General features: G+C 41.4%; 2 protein-coding genes across 2 annotated transcripts; one reads left to right on the forward strand and one right to left on the reverse strand.

Moving 5' to 3' along the window:
• The first annotated feature begins 669 nt into the window (after window positions 1-669).
• spata18 (spermatogenesis associated 18) lies at window positions 670-4,590 on the forward strand. The gene is made up of 12 exons (XM_026346456.1): window positions 670-910; window positions 1,597-1,702; window positions 1,809-1,924; window positions 2,092-2,210; window positions 2,375-2,470; window positions 2,558-2,692; window positions 2,778-3,009; window positions 3,141-3,299; window positions 3,406-3,581; window positions 3,818-3,941; window positions 4,047-4,121; window positions 4,387-4,590. Exons 1-12 carry the CDS (start codon window positions 824-826, stop codon window positions 4,441-4,443), a joined length of 1,482 nt encoding a protein of 493 aa, XP_026202241.1. The 5' UTR covers window positions 670-823; the 3' UTR covers window positions 4,444-4,590.
• A 9,370-nt stretch (window positions 4,591-13,960) lies between these two features.
• Window positions 13,961-22,533, reverse strand: usp46 (ubiquitin specific peptidase 46). The gene is made up of 9 exons (XM_026346326.1): window positions 22,176-22,533; window positions 19,731-19,811; window positions 19,266-19,479; window positions 17,646-17,884; window positions 17,114-17,190; window positions 16,935-17,018; window positions 16,652-16,849; window positions 16,351-16,429; window positions 13,961-16,242 (listed from the first exon to the last, which is right to left on the reverse strand). Exons 1-9 carry the CDS (start codon window positions 22,209-22,211, stop codon window positions 16,141-16,143), a joined length of 1,110 nt encoding a protein of 369 aa, XP_026202111.1. The 5' UTR covers window positions 22,212-22,533; the 3' UTR covers window positions 13,961-16,140.
• Between the last annotated feature and the right edge of the window lie 5,420 nt (window positions 22,534-27,953).

The following is a 27,953-nucleotide window of genomic DNA, read 5'->3' on the forward strand; positions in this document are numbered from 1 at the left end:
CTAGAGAAAAGTACAACAGTGATAATAAAATGGTCCATTCCTAGTTCAACCAGCCAATGACTGAAGGATCCTTAAATAGAAAAACATGCTCATTCACATTTTCCAAATATAAAGAGTGAGCTGCCAAACGGCCTTAATAACAACACTCACAATAAAGAACAACATACATTTGGCAACAAGCCTCAAACATAATTTACCAGCTACCTCCTGGTTTTTATTTAATTTTTATCTGCTGAACACATTGTGTCAGTGTGATTGTTCAAGTGCGTACAATCAATGCTGCTGTCATTATTATTATTATTATTATTATTATTATTATTATTATTATTATTATTATTATTATTATTATTATTATTATTATTAGCAGTAGTAGTTTTATATTATTTAAAATATTGTAATGGTATGGCACAGTCTGCACTAGTCTAATAGTATATAATGTGCTTTACTGTATTATAATCGGCTGATCCAGCTGATCCAGTAAACAGGAACACCTCAGTGTGTCTGTGCTGCACAGTTCACTGGTGTCGGTTCTTTGGTGTCGTTTGACAGTGTGACACCGCAGCCGTGTTCACATCACATTTACGGGACCGGGAGTTTATCCGTAAGGAGTTATTTATTTAAAACACTGCCGCCTGGTTGTCACCTCGTCTCCTCGCTTGGTTACCACAACTGAGGCGGTGCTTGGCGTCTGTGTCGTAGGTGGAGAGAAGCTGCCAGACCAGGACTTTTACAGCAGTCTGTGGACAGATCAGACCTCCGGCTGCTGTCCTCCTCCAGGGGCTTTTAACCCTCCAGGGATCAGCGCTAGTTACTGTGGACGGACATGGCCGACGCTTTGAGGAGACTGGCCAATACCTCATCCTTCAGCGTATTACAGGATAAGCTTGAGAGCTGGCACAAAGACTATCATGTAAGTTCATCAGTGAGTAATGACCGACCTCAATCTGACCAAACCACTTCATCACCTGCCTCTGTCTGTCTGTAGGACCACACATGCTGCCTCATGAGTTAGTGGCTAATGGGGATAAATAGCTACACTTAAAAAGAAACATTCCCCTCTAGAAATGATAAACTGATTTGTTTGCTTGATTTTCTTTTACATTTATTATTTTCTACACTGAAGCATCGTATTTCTGAACTGCATGAATCAATTTAAAACATTACAGTGTAGGAATGCTGTTGTTCAGTTCAGGCTACAATGATTTCCTGGTGGTGAGTTTGGTTGCTATGGACGCCAGTCGCCATGACTACGGTCGGGCCATTCCAAAGATCTTTTACTTCTCTCCTAAGATGGTTACTGTCCCGTCACTTCCGGGAGTGATTGATCAAAACGTGTGTTTCTTCTCTTGAGAGCCTCTTCCACTTCATTTGGCCTTCCTCTTTCTCAACTCTCTGTTAAAACTGTAATTTAGGTAAATAAATCATATAATTATAATCATAGGCTATTGTCAAGTAGCCTGGAGCTTAATAGTAAAAAGCAAACCCACACAATAGTACACCTTGGAACATCTTACTGTTTCAAATGCTTTATGGTTTGACTGGGTGTTTACAATAATCTTTTAGCCCTCTGGAATAAATGTATGTTTACCTTCATAGGTGATTTCCTGTGACCAGAATCTGAATCGATGTTGTGAGCTGATCGAGCTCACTGCCAAGATCCAGGGCCAGCTGTTTGCCATCCTTAACCTCACAGCTGCTGAAGGCAAAATTTACATTTTGGGGCTTTGTTTTCTTCTCTAAAGTTAATAACCATCACTCGCGAACTATTCACCACATACTGTTGTTTAATGTATTTCCTCATCATTTAGGTGGCCAATATGCTGGAGTGGACACTCTAAAAACACGGCTGCTCCCATGGCTTGGAAGCTGTTTCTCAATGGCGAGGCCCTCAGTCACTAATGACACCAGTCTCCAGCTCATTCAGGTGACATCATCCATCAATAAGCATAATAACGCCGAATATCCCAATCATATCCATCCATTATTCTAACCGCTTTTCCTGTTGAGAGTGACATGACACTACATTTAAAAATGCATTAAATTGTATTTTGTTGTGAGATGTTAATGTTACTGTATATTACTTGTTATTAGGATTCAGTAGAAAAAGACAGAAGGATCAGGGAGCTCTCTGCCTCCCATGATAGTGACATGCAGAAGATGGAGACTCAACTGTGCTCTACTCGCCTGCAGTTGGATTCTGTCCGAGCAGAGTAAGTCAGTATAAGGCAGGATTTGATTTGTGAATTTGTGTGATGGATACAAGTCCATGGACGAGATGATGATAATGAAGGTTGTAATCTCTTTTTTACCTTCAATTACGCATACTGAAATACATGAAATGTGTACTAATTTTATCTCTTCTGATATTTTGCAGATTGGTTGATTCTCAGAGGGAACTGGATGAGACAAAGAACAAATCAGCAACCACTCTTCTGGCATCTGAAGATGAAATATTACAACTGAAAGCAGAGTAGGTGATGCAGGACTGTAATAGTATACCAGTTTTCAGACAACACTGTAAGTGCTCCTCTGTTGATATGTAGCGTGTTTGTTCCAGTTTACGATCCGCACATGAGGAGGTGGACATTTATAAGAGGAAGATGGATGCTCTTGAGGACTACGAGCGTCAGATTCGCTTGTTGAGAGATGAAGTGTCCTACCTGAGCACAGAGAAGGCCATGCTGCAGGACAGGTGCCCATGTTTACCCAAAGCAGCGATGCACAGTATCTTAAGTAATGGTGTAGATGTTAAGTATTTCTCTTGTCTTCTCTCATAGGTTGGTTAGAAGTCGTTCTCCAAGCCCCTTGCCCAGGCTCAGTCGCTCGTCCAGCCCCATAAGGAGTGAGTCACCCACCAGAGCCCAGCTCACCAACTCATCACGCCACGCACGCCTCGTATCTCGATTTAGCGACCTGTATGCTGTGGAGCGCCTGGAGGCCCAGACAATGCTTCGACGCTACATTGATGATTTAGAGATGGTCCAGAAAATCATCTTCATTGCCATTGTGGTATGACTATTGCAGAGCCACATGTAGAGTTGGAAAGTAGATTTAGATCAGGCTTGTATTTGATTGACTGGTGTAAGGAAACATTTATTTTAAATTGTCTGTTGTGCCTTTTGTGTTTTGTCATCTTTTAGGAATCCTTTAAGACAGCAAAGTTGGCCTATCGTCAGTTCAAGCTGCGTGTGAGAAAGACCTTGTCAGCGTCTCACTTTGGACCAGAAAGTCTAGAAGATGCAGCTGTGGACTACATCGTCAGAAATTTGGACCTCTATGATGTCCAGGCCAGCGTTAATGTAGGACGAAAGTCTTCTCTGATTAATCCTCTGCAAGACTTATGCACAAATAAATGCTTGATGCTTGACAAAAGAAAACATATCTGTGTATTTTATTTCTCCTCAGGATGTGATCAGTGCCATGAATGTGAATCCTCGGATTTCCTTCCCACCAGAGGTGGACTTTGTTCTCATCAGTGCATTGATCAGGGAGACATGCAGGGTGGCTTTTGCCATGCAGACTCTGGACCCCCCGCTTGACTTGGCCTTCTCCACTGATGGAGAACTTTACAATGACAACAAGTCAGTCTTATTTCCAATATTGTGTCTAAATCCTTGATCAGTCCTCCCCAACATTTTGATCAGTGCTTCATTGAATTAACTTCAAACACAATAAGCTAACAACAACAACAACCAGTGAATATCAGCTCTCTGAGGCTATTCAGTGCATCTCTACCAGTAGATGTCATCCTCAACACACACAACGTTCACTTCCACAGCTCTCTCTCTCTTATTGTTATCTATCTGTGTCTTGACAGGTATCGTCGGAGCTATGACTCCGAGTTCACTGCTCCTCTGGTGTTGTACCATGTGTGGCCAGCCTTGGTGGAAGGAAACGCTGTAATAGTGAAAGGCGAGGCCGTGACAAGAAGAGGCGCTCTGGTACTGACTTTATAATACTTTAACGTGTGCTGATCTAGAGAAGAGTGGAGGAGAAAGTGCATCGCATGGCTCGTGTGTGTACTGGTGTTGTGTTTGTGTTTACAGTGGAGTCCAAGCCGAAGCAGGAGCAGGAGTGTAAGCCCTGTGCGCTCTCGCTCTCTCAGCCCAACTCGCAGTCTTGTAAGTCTATATAAAATTTGACAGTGCAACAAAACCCACAGAAAGACATTATTTGGAGTTTTGTTCACAAAACCGATTGTAGCACATCTTTCGCTGGGATTAAAATTGTTTTATTTTGAATTCAAATGTATTACTCTGTCCAATTAACAACATACATGCACACCAATGGCCCTAATGGTATGTACTTCAAAATCTCAGTTTCATCTAATTAGCCTTATAATACAACAAAGCTGTAAATATAATTAGCGTTACCGTTTTGTTTCAGGCATTCAACAGCAAAAGAAGCCTGTCTCCTGAACGCCTCACAGCCAGCCATCTGTGACCTCTCACATCAGGACAACAGCCCGCCCCTGGATTTTATGTCAGTCAAATAAAGACTGAGGTATTTTCAATTCTCATTTCATCCTTCCACCAAATAAAACTATGGAATAAAACTGTACCAGCCAAAGTTTACATTGTTAGAGGGGCGTTTTGTGAGATGCTGACAGCAACTAGAGGTCAGTAGAATGTAGGTGGAACACAATAGTGTGGCAGCTAATCGAACTGTTGTCTTAGTTTACTATATATATACTCTCTAATTTGGTATTTTAGTCATGAACAGGTACTTAAAGGAAGCAAAGTAAAGTAAAGTAGCAGGGCATACACTATGGTGCTAACGATCAGCTCTAACTTCAACTCCTCTACTACTTGAACAACTCATATTGGTCTTTGGCATTTTTACTTTAAGTGGTTGCTGTGTTGTTGTTGTTTTTTTTATTTCTTATATTTGGTGCTGTTGTTTTATATTTTGAAAACATAGCCTACATGAGACTTTTTAAAATGTAGTTGTAATGAGTAGTTATTAGTGTGAACAAGAATATGACTAGCAGCTTATTTTGAAGCATGATATGGATGCATTCAACATGACGCTCAGTTTTTATTTCTTGACAGCTTGTGCTCTATAAATCACTACTGTACTGTGCTGTGTAATATTTTAAATGCACAATATATTATTAATCTGATTTGACTATGACTTAACTTGTATTGTGTGATGAATACATTATATTCTCTCATTGTGCCTTGTTTTATTTATTTATTTATTTTTTTACTAAAATGACAAACCTTTCATTTCCTACAACTCTATGTGTTTTTTGGTTGTTGTTTTTTTTCTTCTTGTGTCGAATGGCTGCTGGTCATGCAATTAGATCAAAAACGGCAGCAAATCACTTCAGTTAAGTTTTTTGAATGTTGAGCTCTTGAGAATTTCACTGTAGATATTTCTCCACTGAAGATTCAGCAATTTCCCCAACTTCCATCTCCTGTACACACAGTACAATACAGTGATTGTTATGTTTCTAAGTAGTTCATTATATTGTTTGTATTTCAAACACACAGACTTCACATAGACCTACATTATATTAAACATCAACAATCTAGAAGGCAACATACAGCACACAAAGCAAAATTTAAATAAGTCTGCAATCTTTCCTCATAGAGCTTCATAGAATATCAGAACAGACAGTTTTGTCACTGTGCATCATTTGTGTGTGCATCAATTTGTTCACATCTCAGTGGAATCCTTGAGAAAATCCCTGCAGCAACTTCCCAGTCATGATGCATTTAGAAATTATTTCAGCATCTAATTAGTTCTTCTTATCTCCAGGCTTTGCCCAGTCCCCCACCAGCCTGCCTCAAACCACCAGGCAAACCACTTTTAGTGCTGGATCTTCAAACCATATCAGCTTTTTGTTTTGCAGTCAGAGCTGACGCTGAACTATAGCAGGCCTCCATAAGCTCTCGGGCTGGTTGATGATTAAACACAGTCTCTGCAGGATCTCTCACTGATGACTTCACTTGTGATTTACGTTAACAATGCCGGTTCATAGTTGTCCATGTACACTTTACACTTTTCCTTCTTCACTTGTGATTACTCCCAGTTGAACAGAGTACAAATACTGATAAAAAAATGATATGGTGCATTTATAGAGGCAGACCCAAAGCAGAGGATGTCGCTGAGTGCTAAATATGGCTTATATTGTGACCGTATAGTTTTATTTATATGTATGCATCGTTGTTGTGTACACAGATGCCACACTAACTTGTTCTAGAGAAAACTTTCCATATTCACACAAACAAACCCTTACATTAGAGACGAGTGATGAGAGCTTCAGAGAACATGTTTAAAACAAAATGAGCAGATTTTGCTCATTTATGGAAACTTCTACCATGTCTCCTCATCACATTCCCACACAATGAGTGTCTTGTGTGGTGAGCAGCGGCTCAGAGAGGTCCTGACTCTTGGGACACGGACCAGGCCCAGCTACCGTAACGTAACCAGGAGGGAGCCTGTAGAGCTCAGGTATGGTGGTGGGGTTGTTTACTTAGGTGTGCTGTGGATAACTGTGGTCAAGGATAAAGTGACCGCAGACTGTGGAGGTAGATGGTAGAGAGGAGATCGCCAACTGTTTTGTTACAGGGGAAAAAAAATAAGCCTCCACTGGTGGCAGACGTCTGGTAGATTTAGCAATCTTCTCTTTGTAACAGCAGCAGTTTGAGCTCACTCTAAACAGACTCAGAGTGCAAATCCAGCTGAGGTTTCCATCTTGGTGGCAGAAGCTTGACTCCACACTGCTGGACCGTGTGATGTTTCCTCTGGCTCATCTCAGTGTGCTCAGTCCTGGCAAGAGTTGAATTTCTGGAGCTTAAGCATTAAGAGTGCCCGCCCTGATCCCACAGCCAGACCAGAGGAGGAATATTAATGGGGCTGTATATCACAGTCCATGATGACATGCTAATGGGTGACCAGACTGCAGTGTGTAAATCAAAGGAAATATTAAAATAGAGAGAAAGTAGAAGTAATGAAGGAAGAAAGGCAAGGGACAAACATAACACAGAGGGGGAACGTGAGAATGCATTCACTGACAAAACAGCAAACAGTTATCAAACATGTGTATTTATTCATGTTTCCCTGGTGGAGCCTTCAATAGAAGAGTCAATGAACCACTGCAGGTCGACAAGGACTCTGTGTCTTAGCTCTGTCTGTGGCCCTGAGAGGCCGTTAAACACATCTGGAATGGAGCTGGATACAGGTTTTGCACAGGAGGAGCTCACAATTTATGACAGGAGGAACGAAACAGAAGTAGAGTGAAGGGGGGAGCACTCACGACCGTAGCTTCATACATCAACTCCATGTTGCGTGTGGATAATTGTAAGTGCACCACAGGGCCAAAGCAACCCCACCCTTCTTATTCCTTTTCTTTTTCTGCACTTGGACACCCAAGGGGCGATTTCCTTGCCACTAACGAGGTCATAGAGATGGGCTGCCTGCAGGCATGAGCCCAGACGATCCTGAGGAGCAAACAGGCGTTACTGGTGATCTCCTTCTCAGCTTGAGTGAGGACACACATCAAGGACCCAATTGTCTGCCAGAGAGATACCGTGGATAAAAACTTTCTTCCTTTCACCATGACGACTATGATATTAAATAATAGAAAATGACTTTGAATTTGGCCTCTCTTTTTCCCAGTGCAGACATTTGTCCAGAGTGTTTCCTCTTCCTGTTCTGTCATCCGCTGCACATCTGGGCTATCACAAACTGAGGCTGATTATTTGGAAGTCATGGTTATGGGCTTCATTCAAAATTGTCAGTTTCTCATAAACCATGACGCAAGTGTTGATTTGTGATTTCCTGGATCAGAGGGAAATTAAATGTCTCAATTACTAATCTCTAGCACATAAAGATTTTTTCTCATGAAATCAGCACAGGTGCTTTCTAATGAGCTGTCCAGACTGGGCCTGGTGATCATGTGCCCTGCTTTTCATGACGCAGGGCCCAGGCTGAGGTGATCTGGTTCAGGATTTTCCCTACGTTCATTCTCAACACATCGTTAGACTCAGAGAGGCTCTCTTTTTTTGGGAGCGGATGGAGATCAATTATACTTCAGCGGCCCAGTAAAGAGCAATATATTTACATTTACAAAGAAAAATTTCACAGCAGCTACATGTTAACCTGTCCTGTAATTACATGTGTTATAGGTATGTTATGGTGAACTTAACCTGCTTCTTGTTCTTAGAAAAGGTGGCTGGAATGCTCCATATAAAAACACATCTGGATGAGGTGATTAATGTGAATAACAGTCATCCATTTACATAGCAGAGTAGCACTGGCAGCTTAGAGAGCCGTGAATGCAGTTGTGAGTTACGAAGGTTACTGCTCTGCTGGGGCTTATTACACTCACTCGCTTAGATTTGATACTCTCACGGAAACAGGCGGTCAAATGTGGCTCCACTGTCGTGTCCGACTGGCCTCAGCTCTGAAAGCCCACACCCTGAAAAGGGACGGAGGAAAAGGAACATTAGAAGGAGGGAGACAGAAAAAAAGAAGAAGGAGAAAAAGAAGATGTATAAATAAATGGAAACTTTCTTGATGCTGTGGTTCGACCTCCTGGGGGGGCAGAGTTTTTACAACTTCACTGACGGATCATAGTAGCATTACTGCATCTGCCTTTTGTCCATTTCTGCTTATCATGCACAGAGGAGATGAAAATTAATAAAAATTTGTAAAACTTTGGTTTTCCTTACACAGATTTCCACAAAATAGGAAAAGTAATAAAGCGGACAGAACACTATAGTAAGATGTCAGAAAAACATGATTTTACTATGTCAGTTTGTGCTTTTATGTGTGTTTGTGTGTTTAGTTTGTGTAATTATGAAAAGATTTGACCTTTTACCCTCAGTACTTGCAGAAGCAGATCATACAGTTTCACGGGTCTCTGTAATCAGACTAAGTGATGTCACCACTAGATGGCAGTTCAACACTGTAATTTTCTTAAGCGTTTACTAGTTTCTTAATACACTGAAGACCTGTGCAATCAAATGTTAACAGAGAGAGAGAGAGAGGAGAAGAGAGGCCTGTAGCAGCTTCCCCTTATTAGGGTCAGGGTCACTGGTCCTGACTCTGGTCATTATCAGTCTCTGACCAGGGGACAAAGCTGATTTGGTGGCGTGAGAAATGTGACAGGACATGTTCTAAGGGCAATAATGTGATTAGAAATGCCTGAAGGAAATCCACTCTCCCTGTGTGCAGTGAAGATAATTAAGGTGGTTTTACATATAAAACTGTCAATTAATACCTTTGTATTGTTGTTATGACTCTTATTGACAGCAGGTCAACAAACACAGCACTGACACGTCAATACAAACCGCCACCTGTTGCTAATCAGACAAAAATGCTGTGCAGCAATAAGCAGTATCTCCATTTTTTCTTTAGATTTAAAGTAATTAAAACACAGTAGCCTTTCCTGTCTGACTGCACTGCTCTTCAATGCCTCTTTCACTCATTTTATGAATCAACATTAGTGTCACACACTGAAATATGACTAGATTATTAATAGTTGCTACACCTTGTGTGATGGGAAGATTTCTGTTTGAGAGCCCAGTATCTCTGGATGATGGTTTCTGACCTTCTCTCTGGAAAATATACTGTGTATGCATAGATAACTTTAGTTAAAAGAGAGAAGTGTTTGTTTCAAATACATCTGTCAGTACTGAATAAACTGTAAAGGTAGAAAGTGGGAACATTGAATAATGCTGTGAAGTCTGCTTCTTTTTTTAAATAATGCTGTTGGCCACACAAAAGTAACAATTTGCATGGGAAACATTCAGACCAAGACTATTAATATAAATAGTACAATGAAGTGGCCTCAGAAATGAACCCTGTGTGACAGCCTTGTTAACATTTAGAGACTTTGATTTAAGCTCTGCAGGGTGACTGCAGAGAGACCATGCAGCACAAATCAAGAATAAACTCAACTGTAGTGCTTGTTTATGGATACATAAAATAAATAAATCAGTAATAATAAAACACATCTGCACAGCTATAGTCCCAGGAATTCCAGTACCCCCTCACTCAGTCATTTATCTATTGTAATGCCAGTAAAGTCTGGTTTGTTTTCTGGTTTTTCAGTTGTCATCACTTTCATTTAAAGTTCTTGTAATGGTTTGATAAGAACCACATAAACAACTGACAGTGTGTCTGAGATGATTAGTAGATTCAATGCTTGTGTTTCTCAGAGTAACTGTATGACCAGACTTCCCACAAAACCATGTTTTCGGTCCACTAAAAGTGAAATGCTGTTTGTTATAAACTATGTCCCTTCTTGGTTTCTGCAGCAAAACAATGCATCAAATTTCCTGCAAATTGAATTCAGCGGAATAACAAACTGTAAAACAAAACAGAGTCTGCCAAAGTTGTCAGGAAGGCGTTGTATGCTTACAGTAATAACTTTACAGTTCACAAACTCCATCAAAGCAGCAGTTTGTTGTTGTCTTATTACCATGATGAATGATGACCTAAATGAAGTAAGTATTTGGCAAAGCTAACATATAGTTATTTGGTCGGTCTATGGATGAACAGAGCTTGTTCGTTTGGTATTGTTTTGTGTTTGTGTCCATACCAGCTGCCAAATGTTGTTCTTTTGTTCTTTTATTTCATAAAAATGCCAGGAACCCCAGTTGTTGTGTCCTATGTGTCACCCAGTTTTCCCAGGCTACATCAATAACATGAGAAAACTGCTGCGCGTTTAAGTTTTGTGTTGATCTTTGTCTCTTACTGTTAGTCATTGACATTTAGGGAACTGTGGACACAAACTGGGTGACACACTGACTGTGTTCCTTTCAGACGTAGGTCCTAGCTGGAAGTTACTGAGCCCTTCTTTCCCTGGGGGCTTTTCAAAGAGATTTACATCAAACATCTATTTTTTGACTGCTGCTCTAATAATCAGTTACAAGTATCTGGTTTATTTTGTTCTTTTTTTTCTTCTTGATGTAGCTGCCACAAAAATAGCCATGACTAACGACTTAAGATTGTGTTCTACAGCTTAATTTAGTGCACCGTGATTAAAATAGAGTCATTTGTGTGTGCATTTCTTTCCTTTTGGATTTGAAGTGGAAATGATGGCTTGTAATCTCTGCACACTGATGAAATCTGAGGAAAAAAAAACAACTGTAACAGTGAGCCTTTAACTTTAACTGTCTAAATGAAGCTGTTTTAATATTACGAAGAAGACTGAACACAAAGAGCATTTGATGCCCGACATGTAAATAGTTTGCAATGATTTGAAAGTTACTTTGTTTTTCACAAGGACCTTGTACAAAAATAGAACTGCCACTTTTCCAAATTCTACATTGTCTCATTATTATATGATCACAAAGCGTTTCCTGGATCTCAGCTTTGCATAACCGACATGTAACATAACTCTAGTTTCTCGGAAGAAGCTGAAGGTCTAGCAAAATGTGTTGATTTATTGTTCTTTGTGTGGCTGTGTGTGTGTGTGTGTGTGTGTGTGTGTGTATATTTGTGCTCAGGTGTGCATGTTTTCCTGTGTAAACCTCTCCGTGGGAGGTGAAGTGCTTCTGAGAAGCTCCCAGGATGTTTTCACAGAAAGAGTCTGTGGTCAGTGGTCGACCACCTGTGGCTTTTCAGTGTAGTTTTAATTATTATCATTTAATAATAATTAATATTATGTAATTATTTATAAATTACTGACAAACTCCCTCAGTGGACTGTCCCAAAAGACAGTCTACTTACATGTAAAATGATTATTATTTATTATTTAATGGTCATAAATCAGACGATGCTAACATGCTATAATACCCCTCTCTACAATATGCAATTGTGCAGGGACTATGTGACACAGTTAATGGATCCTGACGTCCTGGACTGTTATTATCAGCCTCCTGAGGAAGAGCTGCTCTTCTGCTTGATCTCACATATCACACTACTGCACAAGCATCATGATTGTGTCAACCTCAGTTTCCAAACCCACTTAGACAGTTTCTTCTTGCAATTTTGATCCAGAACAGAATCAGTTGGGCTTCTCAGTATTTAGATGTACGTCACAGAGCATGATTGGGTACTAACTGATCAGTTGTATCAGCTCCTGATTACTCAAATTACCCATTTATATGTTGAAAAAAAAAAAAAAAACAGTGGATAAAAGAGCAGATAAATTACCATTAAATTCCAGCTGTGTCACTACAGAATGAAATGATTAATGAAGTTACACTCTGTGCGACCTGTGAGTAAAATTATCCCTGATAAAAGACTGCAGCTGCAATGCACCAGTTCCCACTGCTGCTGGTTCCAGGTGTCCAACGCTGTAGATTCTTACTTCTTATCATTACGTGTCATTATTTGACTTCTCAAAGTGATAACAGCACAAAAATGTTTTTTCCAGTTGGCCCAATACTGCAAACACATCACGACAAGTTATATAACTTAGTATAGCAGGCCTCTCTCTGTCGGGGCGTGAGCTCATGATGCAGACGATCATTAGAATTATGTGTAATTAACATAATTTGTGACTTATACTGATATTGGCTGATCATTTTGGTATTTCTGGTTTATTTGTGAAGTCTGTGTTTCATATGTTTCTTGATTTTTTTTTTTTTTTCAGTTTGAAGAATCTGCTCGAATGCTACCATTGATGACAATAAACTAAACACTGTGACAGGGAGGGGTCCGAACTGTTGAAGGAGCCACTGCAGGTACGTGGAATGAGGCTCAGATTCACTGTTTACTGACATGGAGGAAACACACATGAACCAGAGATGCTGGGTGAGAGTGGCAGACAGGACCTGCTGCTGTGGGTACGTGACGACCAGCAGCTTTACCACTTTGATCCAATAAACCACTGCTGCTGGTGTTTCTGGTGCTGGTGTTTAATTTTTCTGCTTCTATTCTTACACTTCAGAGGATATATGGGATGTTTTATAATGGCAGGATCACTTGTTTGGATGCTTTGTGCCATGATGAGAGCATGAATTCTCACTGTACTGCTGATACTGTACCAAGATGGTACTTGACTGTGGTGGGTACCAGTTACCCACCTGACCAGTGTTGTTTTGTTGTCATTCTTCAATTTCTGACTAAAACAATATGTTTGTTCAGTAGAAATGTTGAAAATGAGTCTTCACCTAGGAATTAATAAGCAAGTGGAACAGTAGATTTCCTAGAATGCCTTGCTATTATTACTACCTAATATTTAGTTACCACCATATGAAGAGACCCTGTGACAAAAAAACAACCCTGTGTCCGAGTGTTGTCCTCCTGTGTGTCCTTGTTGGATGCAGCCTCAGAATGAGGGCAGACAAGGAGATGAAGCAGAAGTGAAAAGCGAAAGAGGAGAAAAGGATGAAAGCATCAACACAGACTAAGGACTGTGTCAGACTCCTGGCAGCCACTGGCTTTTTTCTCCAGAGGGATTAGCTGAGGTTTCAGGGTGACTGAGAGGACGCACAGCTGATAGCAGTGAAGATGGACATGCTGTCTAATTCCCATTGAAAACCAAAATATACAGGATGTTTCCTTAAGACTAAGATGTTCTGAACACGTTTGGATGCTGTGGAGGTGACAAGTACTTCTGTGATATAACATTAAAGCCAGTGGTTTTCATCAGTTACTTGAATCTTATGAACATGATTATGATTATTACAAACTGGGACAGTCTCTTCTAGCATACCAATATGAAAAAAAACATTTAGAAAACACTCAACAACAGTATAATTTGCTTTAAAAAAAACTTTAAATTATTTTTGAGTTTGGTTTCCTAAATATACAATACATTGTTAAGTTAACTTGAAACATGATAACATATTTTCAATTATTTGAAATAAAATACATGCTAATTAATTAACAAGTTAGCGCTGGGGATTTCGGAAATGTTACTTTTGAAGGAAACTGGTCATTGAACAAAGTAGTAAAGTTCAGATCTGATGGAGGTAGAACATGTAGCTCCAAAAAGCTGTTACCACAAATATAAACTTCACAGTGAGGCAATTGAAACAAGTGACCTGCCGAGTAAGTTGATAGTCATTTTATTGAACAGAAGAGTGTTAGACTGTGGTTCTTCATGTTAAAGCATTGAAGCTCATCACTAATAAAGTGCACTTTCAGTTTTCAGCCAAACAACCGATCTCTGTCAGCTCTCACCTGATGCAGGACTCTGCACCTGAACCCTCCTAGGTAAAACACCATCACAGTAATAGAAGACCAAGTGCATAAGTGTTAATGGAAGATCAGTGCGTTGAGTCTCTTCTCTTCTCACTCAAGCTTAAACCGTCTCAGACTCTTCTTGCTACTGTTTTTCTACCCTGGCTCAGTTCTACCCAGTAATTTCAACAATATGACAGATGGTGACTTCTGAACAGTTCTGATTATGTGATCGAGTGATTGTAAAATAGCACAGTATTTATTAACAGGATCTCACCAGTGGTCAGCGTTAAGCTAAAATCTTTGCCAAGAGTGTCTTTACATTTTAATCTCCACTTTAAAAAAATATTTTCCTATTTCCAGCAGTGTTTTTCTACATAATATATATGTACAGTTGTAGCCTTACAAAGAAAATAATGTCCTGTTAAAGGTCAGTATCGACTCCAGTTTGGCAAGTGTTCCCCGTGTCTTCACTCGGTAACAGACTAAATGGAAGAGACAGTGGAAACGAGTGCATTCAACACCTCCAGTTTCACCCCTTTCACTTCAAAATCTGCCTCTGTCTGTATAGACAGACTCTGAGCCGGCAGATTAATCCTGCTCCTACTTCATGGTGAGGTGTGTCTGAAATGATGAGCAGCTTACAGGAATGTCATTCATGTGATGTTTGATGTTGCACTACTCTACAGGCAACACCCCCCGGGGAAACATCTACAGTACAAGGATATTGTATCAATTAACAACAAAGCTTAAATTACGCCTCTGTGGGCTTCAGGATTCCAATGTGCTACATATGACACACAATTTACGTTATGAGAGACAAACCAAGAGAAAACTACTAAACTGTAGTTCAACGCAGTAATGGAGGAAAACAAAACACGATGGCATGTAAGGTCACATCCCAGCAGGTAGTCGGCACTGCACGTGTTGGGGGGGGGGGGGGGGGGCTAGTTTGATAGCACGAGCAGACAAACACACAGCATCAAGATCTGCCACTAACACAAAACAGATCTACTTCTACCGTTAACATGTGTTGTTTATTAGTCTCACTGGGAAATTGCACGCTGGATAACCTCACCTCACCTCTTATTGCACTATTTTCACCTTTTAATGTCAATCAGGAGGTCGGAGAGTTGTGGATTGTGCCTCATCTGAATCATGTTTGTCCGTCTCATAGTTTTATGTAACATGCAAACTACAGAACTAAATAGTTCAGCTGTTATTACTCCGCCATTAAGACGTGTATTCTACACACCATGTACTCCACACTAAGAGCTTATATCTCAGAGTCTTAACATACATCTACAAATAACAGAAATAAATATAAGTTCAATAAATAGGGGGTTCTATGAGAATAACAATGATTAAGATTCAGCAGATCATGTGTAGTGTTTGGACATGTGACTCAGATTAAGTGCCTCTATGCTGTCAACAGGTTTCTCAGTTTAGGCAGAGGTCAGATTGTGAATTCTCTAGTCAATTCTCAGATATTGCTTTAAATATCACTCTGCATCTCAACTTCATTCACTTCTTATGCATCCACCAGGGACAGGAACATACAGAAGGACTGGACATCAATGAGGAGAACAGCCCTAATGAAAGCCATCACGAGGGACTGACACATCATGGAAGCAGACCTTATATACATACACATGATACAGTACGGTTTATGTCATCTGTCTGTATGTGCACCAGACCCTTTTTCAAACCATGTTCCTGGTAGTCTACACCAAGCGTGTGGGGCCTGATGTGGACGTAGACTCCTTGTAGTGTCTGTCATGCTGTTGAGCATGTTTGCTTTTGTTTTAAAGTGCAGTCCAGATGCAGGTGACTAAGAGACAAAAAGCAAATTACAGATGAAGCACAGGTAAGCCCAGAGGCTGACACTAGGACAGACAATTGGCACATGTGTCAGAGAAGTCCGACTCGGATGAGAGGAGCAAGATGGAATAGAAATGGCAGGACTCTGGGTCTGTTAGGCTGAAGGTAAATAAAAAAACAAGGTTTCATCCTATTCAGTCTCATCCTGTGTGAGTGATCAAGCTCCAGTCACTCCCTGGACTGGTAGAAGAGGATGTATCCCGACTCAGAGTTTTTGGAGATGTCTGAGGTAAGCCCATAAAACTCCTCAATGGCCTGGGCGTCAATTTTCTGCACAACAGAAGTGAAACGTGGTTTACTGACACAAACAAAAGTAAAAGCACAAAGAGATGAGTCAAGGAACATTAAGAAGACTGTAATGGGCTGAGAGTGACGCACCTCCACAATGTCATCATCAAACAGCAGCCAGAAGCCATGACTCTTCACTATGGTGATGTAATGACCTCTATTTGGGCCGCTGAGAAAACAGAGACAAACAGTGACGCTCTAATGTTCACAAGTTGCGATCTTAAAAACTCCTACACTGTTAAAATATGACACTGCAACCTTTGTTCTTCCAAACATTTCATCCTGCATATTCTAGTTGCACGAACGTTAAGAGCCTCAATCCAAACCCAACGCCCCACTGAACATCATGTGTTAAACTGGTTCATTTGGCCCAGTGATCAGCTTACTGTACCTGCCGCAGTGAACCACCACGGCCACTAGATCATACATGCGATCCAGGTTGACAGCATCCCCAGATGTGTTGAACAGACGGAGCTCTAAGGGGAAAACCACTCTGTAGGACAGCTTGGTGTAGCGGTGCAGCTGCTCCATATACTTAAACCTCTTCAGGTGCAGTGCCAGGATCATCGGAAGCTTCTTCACACGCATCCTGCAGAGAAGGATACATGCTCAGAGAAGAGTGTTTTTTGCACAATGTCACATCACAGTGGTATTCATCTGTGTACTTTACTGACCGCTTCTGTGCTTCCTGCTTGCTGCAGCATGTCTCACAGTAATATTTGTATTCACTGCACAGAGTCTCTGTGTTACTGAAGTCCCTGAAGGAGGGGAGAGAAAGCCACAAGAGGCTCGGTTATTCAGTTGTACAGTCAGGCGTTTAGCTGTGACTGAATCTATAGTAGATCACTACCACCTGAGACAGTGTGTTATAGACGTGTTCTGCTCCACGTCCACGGAAAGATCTAGAAAATCCTCATCTTTGCTGCTCACCTGTCAAAGAAATGGAGAGACACTGATGTAACTCAACTGTCATTTTCTGTTACTGAGTCAGTGAGGATAAGCCTGCTGTGCTGTGACACAACACCCACCCGCCCACAACTATACGCACACAGCCGCTCTTTGAAATGCTTATTATACGGAGCGCCTTTTTGTCTCTGCGCAGCGCTGAGCCTTGGTGTGTGCAGGGGTTGTTCAGGGCAACCCAACCCTCAACACCCTCACCCACAACTCTGAAAACAAAGCCTCTGGCAGCCCTGACGTAAAGCGGCTGGTCAGAGTCGACTGGGTGTGTGCGCTGCAGGTGTGTTTTGTTTTGTTTGTACCTCACAGCGTCTTATTCAGGAGAGATCACATATTCAGGCTGATATAAAGAGCAGCAGAGTCGTGGACGGATAGCGACATCATATATGCTGCAATGACACCAGCAACACACGAGAGCCACACACCGTTTCACAGTTGAGGCAGCGTGTCTCGTTGGTCAGTGTGCCTTGGAAGATATCGTGAACCCACGTGGGTTCTGTTTTGTTCTCCGTCTCAGTCTCCGTTGTGACAGCGGTTCCGTTGTTCTTGAGGCGCCCATTCTGCTTCTCCTGCTTCTTCTCCTCCTGCAGGATGTCGGCCACCGTGTTCAGCAAGTAGTTGAGGAACTCGTGCGCATCCTGCTGCATGTAGTTATCGAACAGATCTGCAGAAAGAAAGTAAAGGGTGAGAACTCGTAGCAGGCCACTGATTGGGTTTGTTTATGGCCGTTAATGTTGAGTTCAAGTGAATTCATATGGATTATCAGCCCATTTTACATAATGATTCTGCACCAAGCAACTCAGCCTAAAGCAGTCTTCACATGCAACTGCAAAATAATGTTAATTTAATTACAAAACAAAAAATCTGTCTATGGAGGAGAGAAATTCAACAGCCGTCCGCCATCATACAACCATTCGTAAACATACTGTTTTGGCAGGTTTGTATGTCGACGGTGAAAACTGAGAAGTGGAAGATCAGGGAGGAAGAAAGCTGAGGCAGGGTTAAAATAAAAAAATAAAAAAAAGCAGGAAAGAAAGAAAGAGCCCAGAGTCGGGGAGTCCCAACAGAGATGGCATTGTTCATTCACATAAAGAGCTTCCCTCAATATGAACAGCAGAGAACAGTCGGCCTCTCTGTCAGCTCTACTCTCTGAATGACCTTACCACCAACGTGCACCTGCCCTTTACCTCAAACATTTAGACCACATTAAGGCAGACGCTGCTACAAACAGAGAAACACACGAGTGTTGTGAGGCGCACAACGAAAAAATACTAATATAGAAAATGGTCAACGTTCACAGATGTTTTGATTTGAGCCCATGTTCAGATTCCTCAATGACAGAAACCAAACTACACACAGAAAAGAGGACTTTTAATCGAACTTTAAACTAACAATAAACTAGCAAAGGTCCTTTTCTGCTGAAGCATGCCGAATAGCCTGACACTGATACTTAAATGTCATCACGTCTGCTGGGAAGACTTTCCATTGCACTGTTTCCCCTGTCTACATCATGAAACTCTGTATGGTTCATCAGAATTCACAACAAACATAACCGCAGACACTTTCTGCACAGTAAACTTCGGCAGAGAAAGCAGAAATGTAGCAGGTACCAGAGCTGAGTTAAACATTTCTTAATGTCCGTGGTGAAGTGACTGAGGCGAAATGGTATCTAATTAATCCTGTTAGGTTATAAACTGTATACATTAAGACTTTTAAAAGCCATTTGACAGATGTATTCCTATTACAGTATGTCAGACCTCCATCGAGCAGAGGTGAAGGACTCAAGTCACAAGAAGCAAATTGGAGGACTTGACAATTGCATGACTAATGCTAATACACTGTCATCTGCATTTAATTAACAGGAGGACAATTTCTCCTCCCTCTCTATCATACATACAGAGCCATGATAATAAATATCCTGCAGAGCTTTACTGACAGAAAGTCTAGCACACAAACCAAACTGGGCCCGTGTCCATGCAGCAGCATCACCGTCAGTCACATCAAATGGCCCACAGCAGTCGGCTACTTAACACACTCTTTCTCACCGTTCTCCTTCCGCAGGCGCGAGATGAACTTCTTGGGCGGGATGACGCCCACTTTCTTCTTCTGCGTGGTGATGGAGTGGAAGAGGTCAGCCAGGCATGTGAGCAGGTTCTCCTTCTTCTTCTGCTGGGCTTTGTAGGCCAGCACGTTCTCCCGGAAAGGGCGGCAGAAGTAGAGAGCCTGGAGCACTGAGTTACAGTAACATGTGTTGCCGAACTGAGGGAAGAAGGAGGCACACGGACAAAAGGAAGACGACGAATTTCAGGCCATGATTTTTCTTTGAAAATGTCAAATGTAAAACATTTAAATTAGCTTGTGGAAAAATACCAACAGGCTCAATGTGGGTTTGAATGGCCAAACAACTGCCTTTGATACCAGCTGACCACTAGTGGACATGACTCACCAAGGTCCCGCAGCAGGTTCCTTTAAAAAATGACCTTTGTATGAGAGGATTTAGTGATACTCACATTGACCAATCCAAAGTAGTGTTCATTGATTGGGAATTGCTCCGGGCCGATGTCTTTCTCCAGAGCAGAGGCATTGGTGCCCTAAAAGGACAAAACAAGGAAACATGAGAATGTGTGTTTAGCTGTTGTTATCATCAACCTCATCTCATATAACACTTTGCATATTTCAGTTTATGGAAAGTCAGAGGGCTACGATGACAGCCTGCTGGCCTGTTTAGTCTAACATGTGTGTTTTTAGCCAAATTAAAATGGAAATTTCATAAAGTCAAGGAGCAGCAACAGGCTGTTGAAGCTACGAGATCAACCATAGTGAGCGGCCTCGTTCTAAAACAGTGTCGAACTAATAAAAACGATGTAGTCTGCCAAATTTCAAGGTCTCGTTTTCCCACAGTATGTACTCATCTCGATTCTTTTAGTTCCCAGGAAAAAAATCCGGTCAAAGAGGGAAAAGGATACGGTCTAAACAGGTAGAGCCATGTCAAAAGTCGGGAGCATTTTGCGCCTGACAGAGCACTTATCTCTTGTCAGAGCTCAAAGCTTTTCCAAATGAACCACGGCTTTGTTGAGCGAACACAGAGGACAATTTAGTTTGGGGAAGGCTTTGACTTTCAGTGACTGTCATTTCCCTCTGTCAAAGCAGACTGTGAATGCCTCTTTGTCCGATTCCTCAGTTTCAGTCAGACATGCTGCAGCACATACAGTACACACACAAATCCCAATCCTTTCTTTGTGGGGAAGCTTCAAATGCAAACGTTGGCCTTTATTCTACAAATGCGAACAGAGCTGACAGCCAACCTCAGTGCACCTGACAAACTACGAAAAAATCCACACAAAACGTTCGTGGGAGAAAGATGAAATATCCACACAACCCACGCAGACACCCGATGCCATATTTTGACATCTGAGCTCCTCATTCAAAGCTGCCGACAGCTGCATTATTTATTTCCAAGGACAAAATGCTTTATCCTCCAAGAAAGCAACACGGATCAGAACAATGTAAAAGCTGCAGACGTGAAGAAGCTGCTAAGAGCCGTGACTCTCACACAGTATCATCACTGGCTTTTTCATTATCAATGTCTTCCATTGGAAACGTTTGACCTTGTCTTCTGTATAAACTTTATTCTTTTACTTGGTTGAGGGTCCTTGACCAACATTTAGCTGTTAATAAATAATGAAAAGAGAAACTATTCCTAGACTCCCTTTAATAACAACTTGTTAGTTCAGTACGTGGGCTGCTGACAACATGCATTTATCAACTCTGTTCTATTGAAACTAAGTGAGGGACTCATTTTGTGCATGTGAAGAGTTTTGTCTGATGCAAAGCAGCTACTTCTGATCTAGTGAAGAACTCGAAATTACACCATTTGGGTTGTAGTTATATTATAAAAACAGTTTTTACAATTTCTGAGCATTGCTAATAATTGAGGAATATTATTATGAGAGTGTTATGTGTGTATTAGCTCCATCAGTAGCAACATTGTAGAGATGAACACATGAACGTGTCAGTATTTATAAAATAGAGACTTTATTCCTCCAATAAAGAATTCCAGTGTTGCAGCAGCCAGTACACAAAACACTAAACATACACACAGAGAGAAGGCAGTGAGGTAGGTAGGGAACAGTGCAGCTTAGAGACACAAATTACAACACTGTTCTATTATAACACAGTACTCCTACACTTTTACTTTCCGCTGCTCATCATCCTGTCCTGCTGCAGACTGGAGAAACTTTCTGTGCTAAGAGACACTGTCACTGTATTATTATTTGTTTTATTTGAACCATTTAGACATCCTGCCTTGTAACAACCCTGCAGAGAACACTGACACTCGCCCTGTCTTCAGCTGTGCTGCAACGTTTCTCTAGGAGGCATTTCACACTGGACCTGCATGATATATAGGTGATGCCTGATCTCCTTTAATAGAACTCAGTGCACATCACGGTCTCTTCTAAATTAGGCCATGACATTATGCAGAAACGTTTACGTCCCTGCACGCAACGTAAACACAGATTAGTGCAGATCCCTGCTCTCTGCTACCAGAGGATGTGACCAGTCGTCTGCAGCAGCACCACATTATGCAATCACAACAGGCTGTCGAAGGCAGAGCGCTGCTCCATTCACGTGTCAATCATCGGTGACAGCTTTACAAATTGCACATTGTGTCGCCTCTGCAGGCTGCAGCGCACAGTGTCAACGCCACCAGGAGAGAGCAGCGTGTTATGAAGCCACTGTTTGGGCCTGTAAGAGCCTCGGGACCTGCTAAAGTGGATAACCTAACAAGCAGTGGCCACAATCAGATTTACTGTGCATCCTCAAGGAGCCTTCAGCCTGCACAGTGCGTCTGGCTGCAGCGGGAGGCGACACATGTACATCACACAAGACCAGGTTCAACACTGTCTGCAGGCAGATCGATAGCAACACACACACACACACGGCGACTTACTCACCATATTACAAATGGAGGCGATGTTTCTGACAGTCATTTAGTTTACAGTGTCCCCCTCACCGCCATCTTTAGGAAATAAACATGATTTCGGAGCCAGGCGACGCGGAGAAATGAAGTTAATTCGCAGCCGCCGCTGGAGGCCAGACTGCAAACCCCGAGCGTCAGAAAGCAGACACACGGAGCAGCATGCAGACTGCACTCAGAGTCGACACGGCTTCATCCTCACACACATCTCAAACACACCACAGCTGGAAACCTTCAGTGCATGAGCGAAGAGTGGACGGACGAAGTTGCAGGCAGCAGGTTGTTAGCAACGACCAGGAAACAAGCCTGATGTGTGAGGAAACGCAGTAGTCCCGCCCACCGGGAAGCAAACTCCGGAGCCCATTGGTCCAGATGTATTGCGTTTGATTGACAGTTTTGCAGAGCCATACACAGGCAGGCACGGGAAATCTTAGCTGAACTGTAACCAATCATCTGCAACTAAACGAAACAAAGGCTTTAGGGAAATGTAGTTAACTATTGGTCTGGAAAACAATGTTATAATGCAGGTTTGACTGCAATGTATTTAATTATCAATCAAGATTCATTCATTGATTTAGTAAACACCAACAGTCCAAAATCCAAATATATTTCATTCACAAAGATTTAAAGAACAGCACATATTGATGTTGGTAATGTTAAATGAAAAACTGATTAAGAAGATTACAAAGAAAAACGTCTATCTGGCTAGTACATCATTGCTAAAATTGATCAAATGTAAGAGATTTATCCCAAGCAATTACATTAAAGGGACATTTCACATTTAAGTAAGCGATTTGTGAAAGATAAAGTGTTCACAGGACAGTTTAATAAAAAAGAGTTTGTGAAAAAGCTTTTCCCATTCGCCCAGCTTAGCCTTGTGCTCTTGTTCTCATTCTTAACATTTGAGGACTAAATAACCAATCATTCAATTTTGCAGGTATTCTGCACTCTAACCACCAATTAGTTGATCTGAATGAACAGCGAGGCCATTAAAAGGTAAGTGTCCTCTCTAAAAAGCTCCGCAGGAGTCCCGGGCCCTGGGGACACATTCATTCACCACTGGCTTAGTTCGTGCTTTCACAACAATCTCCTGGCAATTATCTCCTTACCATTTGCATGTGAACGAAAAAAAGAAGGGAAAACAACAAATAATTATGATTAACATAGTTCAAAAGGAGTGGGGAAGGAGAGAAGAATAAAAGTATTCACAGAAAAACAAATAACACAGCGCCACAGAAGGGGTTGCCAGTCTGAGCTGTGGAGGATGGGAGCGTTTCATTGTTGATCAGACGTTTGGTATGCACCGTGGGCCTATTGACAAATTAGTTTGATTGGCATGTTCTCATGGGTTTATTAATAAATCCGTTTGATCGACAGGGAAACAGTTACTGTACATGCGGTGGTAGTTTTTAAGCTCTTGACACAAAATGTTCCCAGACTTACTTCTATTTCGGTCCAGTCTGTATTAATAGCACTGGTGGTTGTTGAAACTGCCCCTTTTTCCTGACTCCCGCCGCTCTTATTACAATTACTGCAGCTCCTCATGTGTACACAGGATAATGTGCTCACAGTCAAAACTACATTTCATTCACATTCTTTGTTATTCGCAAACCAAAATAGGCATGAAAACAGCTCCAGTTGAGTCCACCTGATGATCTACTCCCAGCGCTGAGATAAAATCTGGTTCATTTGTGTTCCAGGCTTTGTAGGGCGGTTTATGTGTTGACGCGAGGTTTCAGATGAACAGAGAAAGTAGGTGAATTCAGTCTTTGTTTATTTGGAGCTTTAATCTCTCTCACTGCTGTGTTTTCCTCCTCATGTTTGGATGGCGCTGACAGGACTTTTGTATCCACAACAAGTTTTTTTTTTTGTTGTTATTTTTCTTTCTCCAGCCAGCAGGTGAACTTCAGAGGACCTTCACTGCTCGCCTCAGTAGAGATCAGAAGTTTGGCTGAATGTTTGGATTTTGATGCGGGTGCACGTGCACTACATACAGACAGACAAACACACACAGACACAGAAAAAAAAACAAAAAAACTCAAGCTCTGAGAATGTTTCCAGTAAATGAGGCTGGCAGAGAGACTAAAAGCACTGATGACCTTCCTGTTGTTCAGCCGCTACAAACGGAGAGAAATGAATTATGCATAATTTCTGTACAGCTAGAAAAACAATCCTCCAGTTTAGAGTCTGTGGTTCTCTTCAGTCTCAAGAAATGGTCTATTAAGACTGGTTTATAGGAGTGTGCTTGAAACGGGAACTATGATTTTTTACTATACTAGAGCTGGTGCTGCATGTTCCAGTGATCGCTGCAAACACCATGAGACTAATGAGCCTAAATCATGTTTTAAATACTTTTTAAATAAACAAATGGATGTTTAGCATGCATACAATATTAAATGAACCTACAACATACCACAAGTAAATAATTACTTATTTTTTGTAAGCTTTGTCAACCTTTTCTAAAAATGAAGCACATATTGTGTGTATATTTTTGGGTATACTCTTCTAAAGGAGAAGGCAAGCTATTGTGTGTGTGTGCCTGATTTTTTTGATTATGTGTCCTGCATCAATGGCATGAGCATTACGTAATGTATGATCTAATGTGGTTTTATGTGACAAATGTGCCCTAATTCCGCAAGATGAAACTGGATGGGCTGAAATATACCGTGGAGACATTAAATTGTGCTCACTGAAGCACATTTGTTGTATGTAAAACACTTTCACTTAGGAGACGGGGCTGTTCTTCAAATTGGAGTCATTACAGCATACCCACATCACACAGAGACGCGCTACACAATTAAATTTTATTGGTATCTCCAATCAGACGTGACCTGATTGGTATGGTAGCATCCTGGTTACATTCCTCAGTCTGCACTTGCAGCTCTTAATGGACATTTAAACATTACAAACTAACCATTGTGCGTATTATAATAAGAGAAGCAAGGACAGAGATGATAAAAGCTCGAGAACAGGGAGAGCTGTCCACTCTACAAAGACAAAAGAGAGAGTCAATTGTTAGTCACAAACACACAAGCTGTGGCATGCTCATTGGGTTGTGGTACATGCTGTTCCAAACACAGGAGCAGGGCATGTTGGGTAGTGGCTGCAACTCTGTCGACACACTGTCCTGTTGACGTCTCTGTCAGCAGCGGCTTCGCGTATAATTCAGGGAGAAGCACATGTTGAATGCATCTAATGTTCTAAAAGACACAAGTAAACACTGGGTTTTATTATTATTATTTCTGAACAGTAAATTGATCATTTAGCCTGTGTAAAGAGCAGAAAATGTAGTTCCTATAATAACTGACAGGAAGTGCCTTTTAGACAGGAAGGGAGATGTTTAATGTCAAAGTGAAATAGTATTTCAAATGAAACACTAAGACTACCTATTACAGCAGAAGCTGAAATTATACATTTTGAAGTAGAAAAATACCCATCACACAAATTCAGAAATACCAAGTCAGATAACATCCCCGTCCACTGCCTCTCCACGATCAGCTACCCTGAAACGCACCTGCTCTTCTTCAACTCTCTCCTTTCAGGCAGCAAGGCAGTGACAGTGGCACAACAGTTCTCATAGCAAAAATCAGGGATCACAGGAGTTCAGTGTGAGCATCTAACACAGGCAGCCCCAGAAACTGTATGTGTATCATGCGGCGTGTATACATGTGCACATTTAAGTCCATGCACATTATCGTGTGGGTGACTCATTGCTGTATGTCATCAAATAGATGTACAGCACCCAGAGGAAAAGGGTCGCAAACAATGTTTATGTAACACTCACTCAACAGTTGATTTAAACACAGGTTTATGACAGGAGGTCACAGTGTCAGTGGGTAACAGTTTCAGTGAGGCTATATAAAGCTCTGACCCAGTTTTTATCAGGTTTTTACACAATTCAAACAGGGACAATGGCTCTTGCCGACTTGTTTTGCCATCAGCCTGTGGGAAGAGACTCTTCATCTGTACGATAACAGGAGAATGAACAGTGGAGAATTTAATGAAACATGAGAGAACTAGGTCTTAAACTACAGATGTATTAGTGCAGCGCTGACCGTCCCAATGGGCTTAAACCCCAACTCATCACGCCATTTGAAACCAACCACACACATACACACATGATCACAAACTGTACTCCCGGCATTCTTTCCTTATTTTTATAGCAGATCTAGATTCCTGAGCTGCTCTTCGTCCTTTCCGAAAGCTCAGGAGCATCTTGTCCTGATCACGGTTAATAACAATAGATCCGTTTGTATAACTGGATGACTACAGTGAGCTGAGAAACCTGCAGAAAGCACTGGAGCGTGACCTACTTTCCAGTCCTGTGAACCGCAATAATTCACTCTGCCAGGTGCTTGTGAGACCGGAGATCTGCTAAGTGAACGTACCATCACCCTCATCTGTCTTTAGCACAGACTTACATTTGAGATTTGGATTTAACAGGGTAAAGGGATTAGAAAAGGAAACAAAACATACAGTGAGTTTATGTGGGTGCATTTAGTAAATCCAGTGATTAAATGACACCTCCTGATTTTGTTACAGCAACTAACAGCAGCGTCCTTCCCATTAATCTGATGCCAGCTGAACGTGTAAGCTTGTGAAGAATGTTAATGCAAAAATGATCAATGTCTGAATGACAGACAGCTGTTGATAGATGAAACCATCAATGCAATATGTCATATGTAAGAGCTCATACTACTTATTGAAAAAAGAATTAGCCTTTTAGCCTAGATTACTTTATTAATCGTGCAACTGGAATACAATAGCTATAACATCCTGGAGTTTGTCAGCTGAAGGCAGAAAGACCAAACTGATATCATCTTGTCAAACTCCTGTTAAGACAATGAAACAATCATTGTCAAGATAACTTTGAGATTGGTCATTGTAATTCAGTTTACACAACTTGTTAGTGAAGAAGGACCAGTAATCACATTACTGTTAAATGTTAGCCTAATGCTTTACTGCCCAACAGTGGAGTCAAAGCTCAACATTTCATGAACTGTGGGGTTTAAATGAGTAGCTGGGAGGAAATTTGGAGGTTCTCTATCAAAATCTGGGGTAAATCCTTAGACAGACAGTAGTGAGCTGTGCAGGATGTAAACATAAATGCTGACTCAATAACTATTTTTGCTCATGAATTTCCTTTTCTAGCATATGAAAAATAAATGGTCTTTTAGTTTTTTTCTAATCTGTTACAAGCGTAAAAAGAACTGAGCTCACCTTGACTTCCTCTCCTGCGTCAAACCAGTGGAATATCTGCCACAAAGACGACTGCCTGCCTTGAAAACATGAATGCGTCCACTATCGTTCTTCTATATGTGCAAATATTAATTCTTTATGAATTAGTAACATTACTAAAATCCTATTGCATCACAAATCTTCAGCTTCATGTGATGAATGGGCCTAAACATAAGGTGTCATCTGTAGTCACGGAGACTCTGTGGTACTCCACTGCTCAACATGTGTGACGCATGTCTATTCCCTCTTTCCAGTGCATTTGGTGCCATTTTTTGTGCACGGTACAGTGTGTACCCTCCAAGAACACTGACACGTATCCTCCATTATTTCCTGGAGCAGTTTGGCCCGTCTGTTTTGTCTTTCTCACTTTGTGGCATCCTAATAGCCCCGGCTACGCCACAGCTCCTCCGTGCAGCATGCAGACATATTGTGTGTTCTGAAAGGCTGGCTGGAGGTCGAGAGCATGTGTGCTTAACCAGCACCGTCTGTGGTGGGGCTGAAGAGAGCAGAGGCATGA

This window comes from Anabas testudineus, chromosome 4, assembly GCF_900324465.2.
Source record: "Anabas testudineus chromosome 4, fAnaTes1.2, whole genome shotgun sequence".
In the NCBI taxonomy this organism is placed as follows: domain Eukaryota; kingdom Metazoa; phylum Chordata; class Actinopteri; order Anabantiformes; family Anabantidae; genus Anabas; species Anabas testudineus.

Excerpts from the sequence above, each read along its gene's own strand:
- usp46 (XM_026346326.1), bottom strand. The coding sequence starts at position 22,211 with ATGACTGTCAGAAACATCGCCTCCATTTGTAATATG. Across the intron at positions 17,191-17,645 it reads GCTGCCTCAACTGTGAAACG|GTGAGCAGCAAAGATGAGGA; the intron begins GTGTGTGGCTCT and ends TTTCTTTGACAG. Across the intron at positions 16,430-16,651 it reads GTGGTGGTTCACTGCGGCAG|CGGCCCAAATAGAGGTCATT; the intron begins GTACAGTAAGCT and ends CTGTTTTCTCAG.
- spata18 (XM_026346456.1), top strand. The coding sequence starts at position 824 with ATGGCCGACGCTTTGAGGAGACTGGCCAATACCTCATCCTTCAGCGTA. Across the intron at positions 1,703-1,808 it reads TAACCTCACAGCTGCTGAAG|GTGGCCAATATGCTGGAGTG; the intron begins GCAAAATTTACA and ends CTCATCATTTAG. Across the intron at positions 3,010-3,140 it reads TCATCTTCATTGCCATTGTG|GAATCCTTTAAGACAGCAAA; the intron begins GTATGACTATTG and ends GTCATCTTTTAG.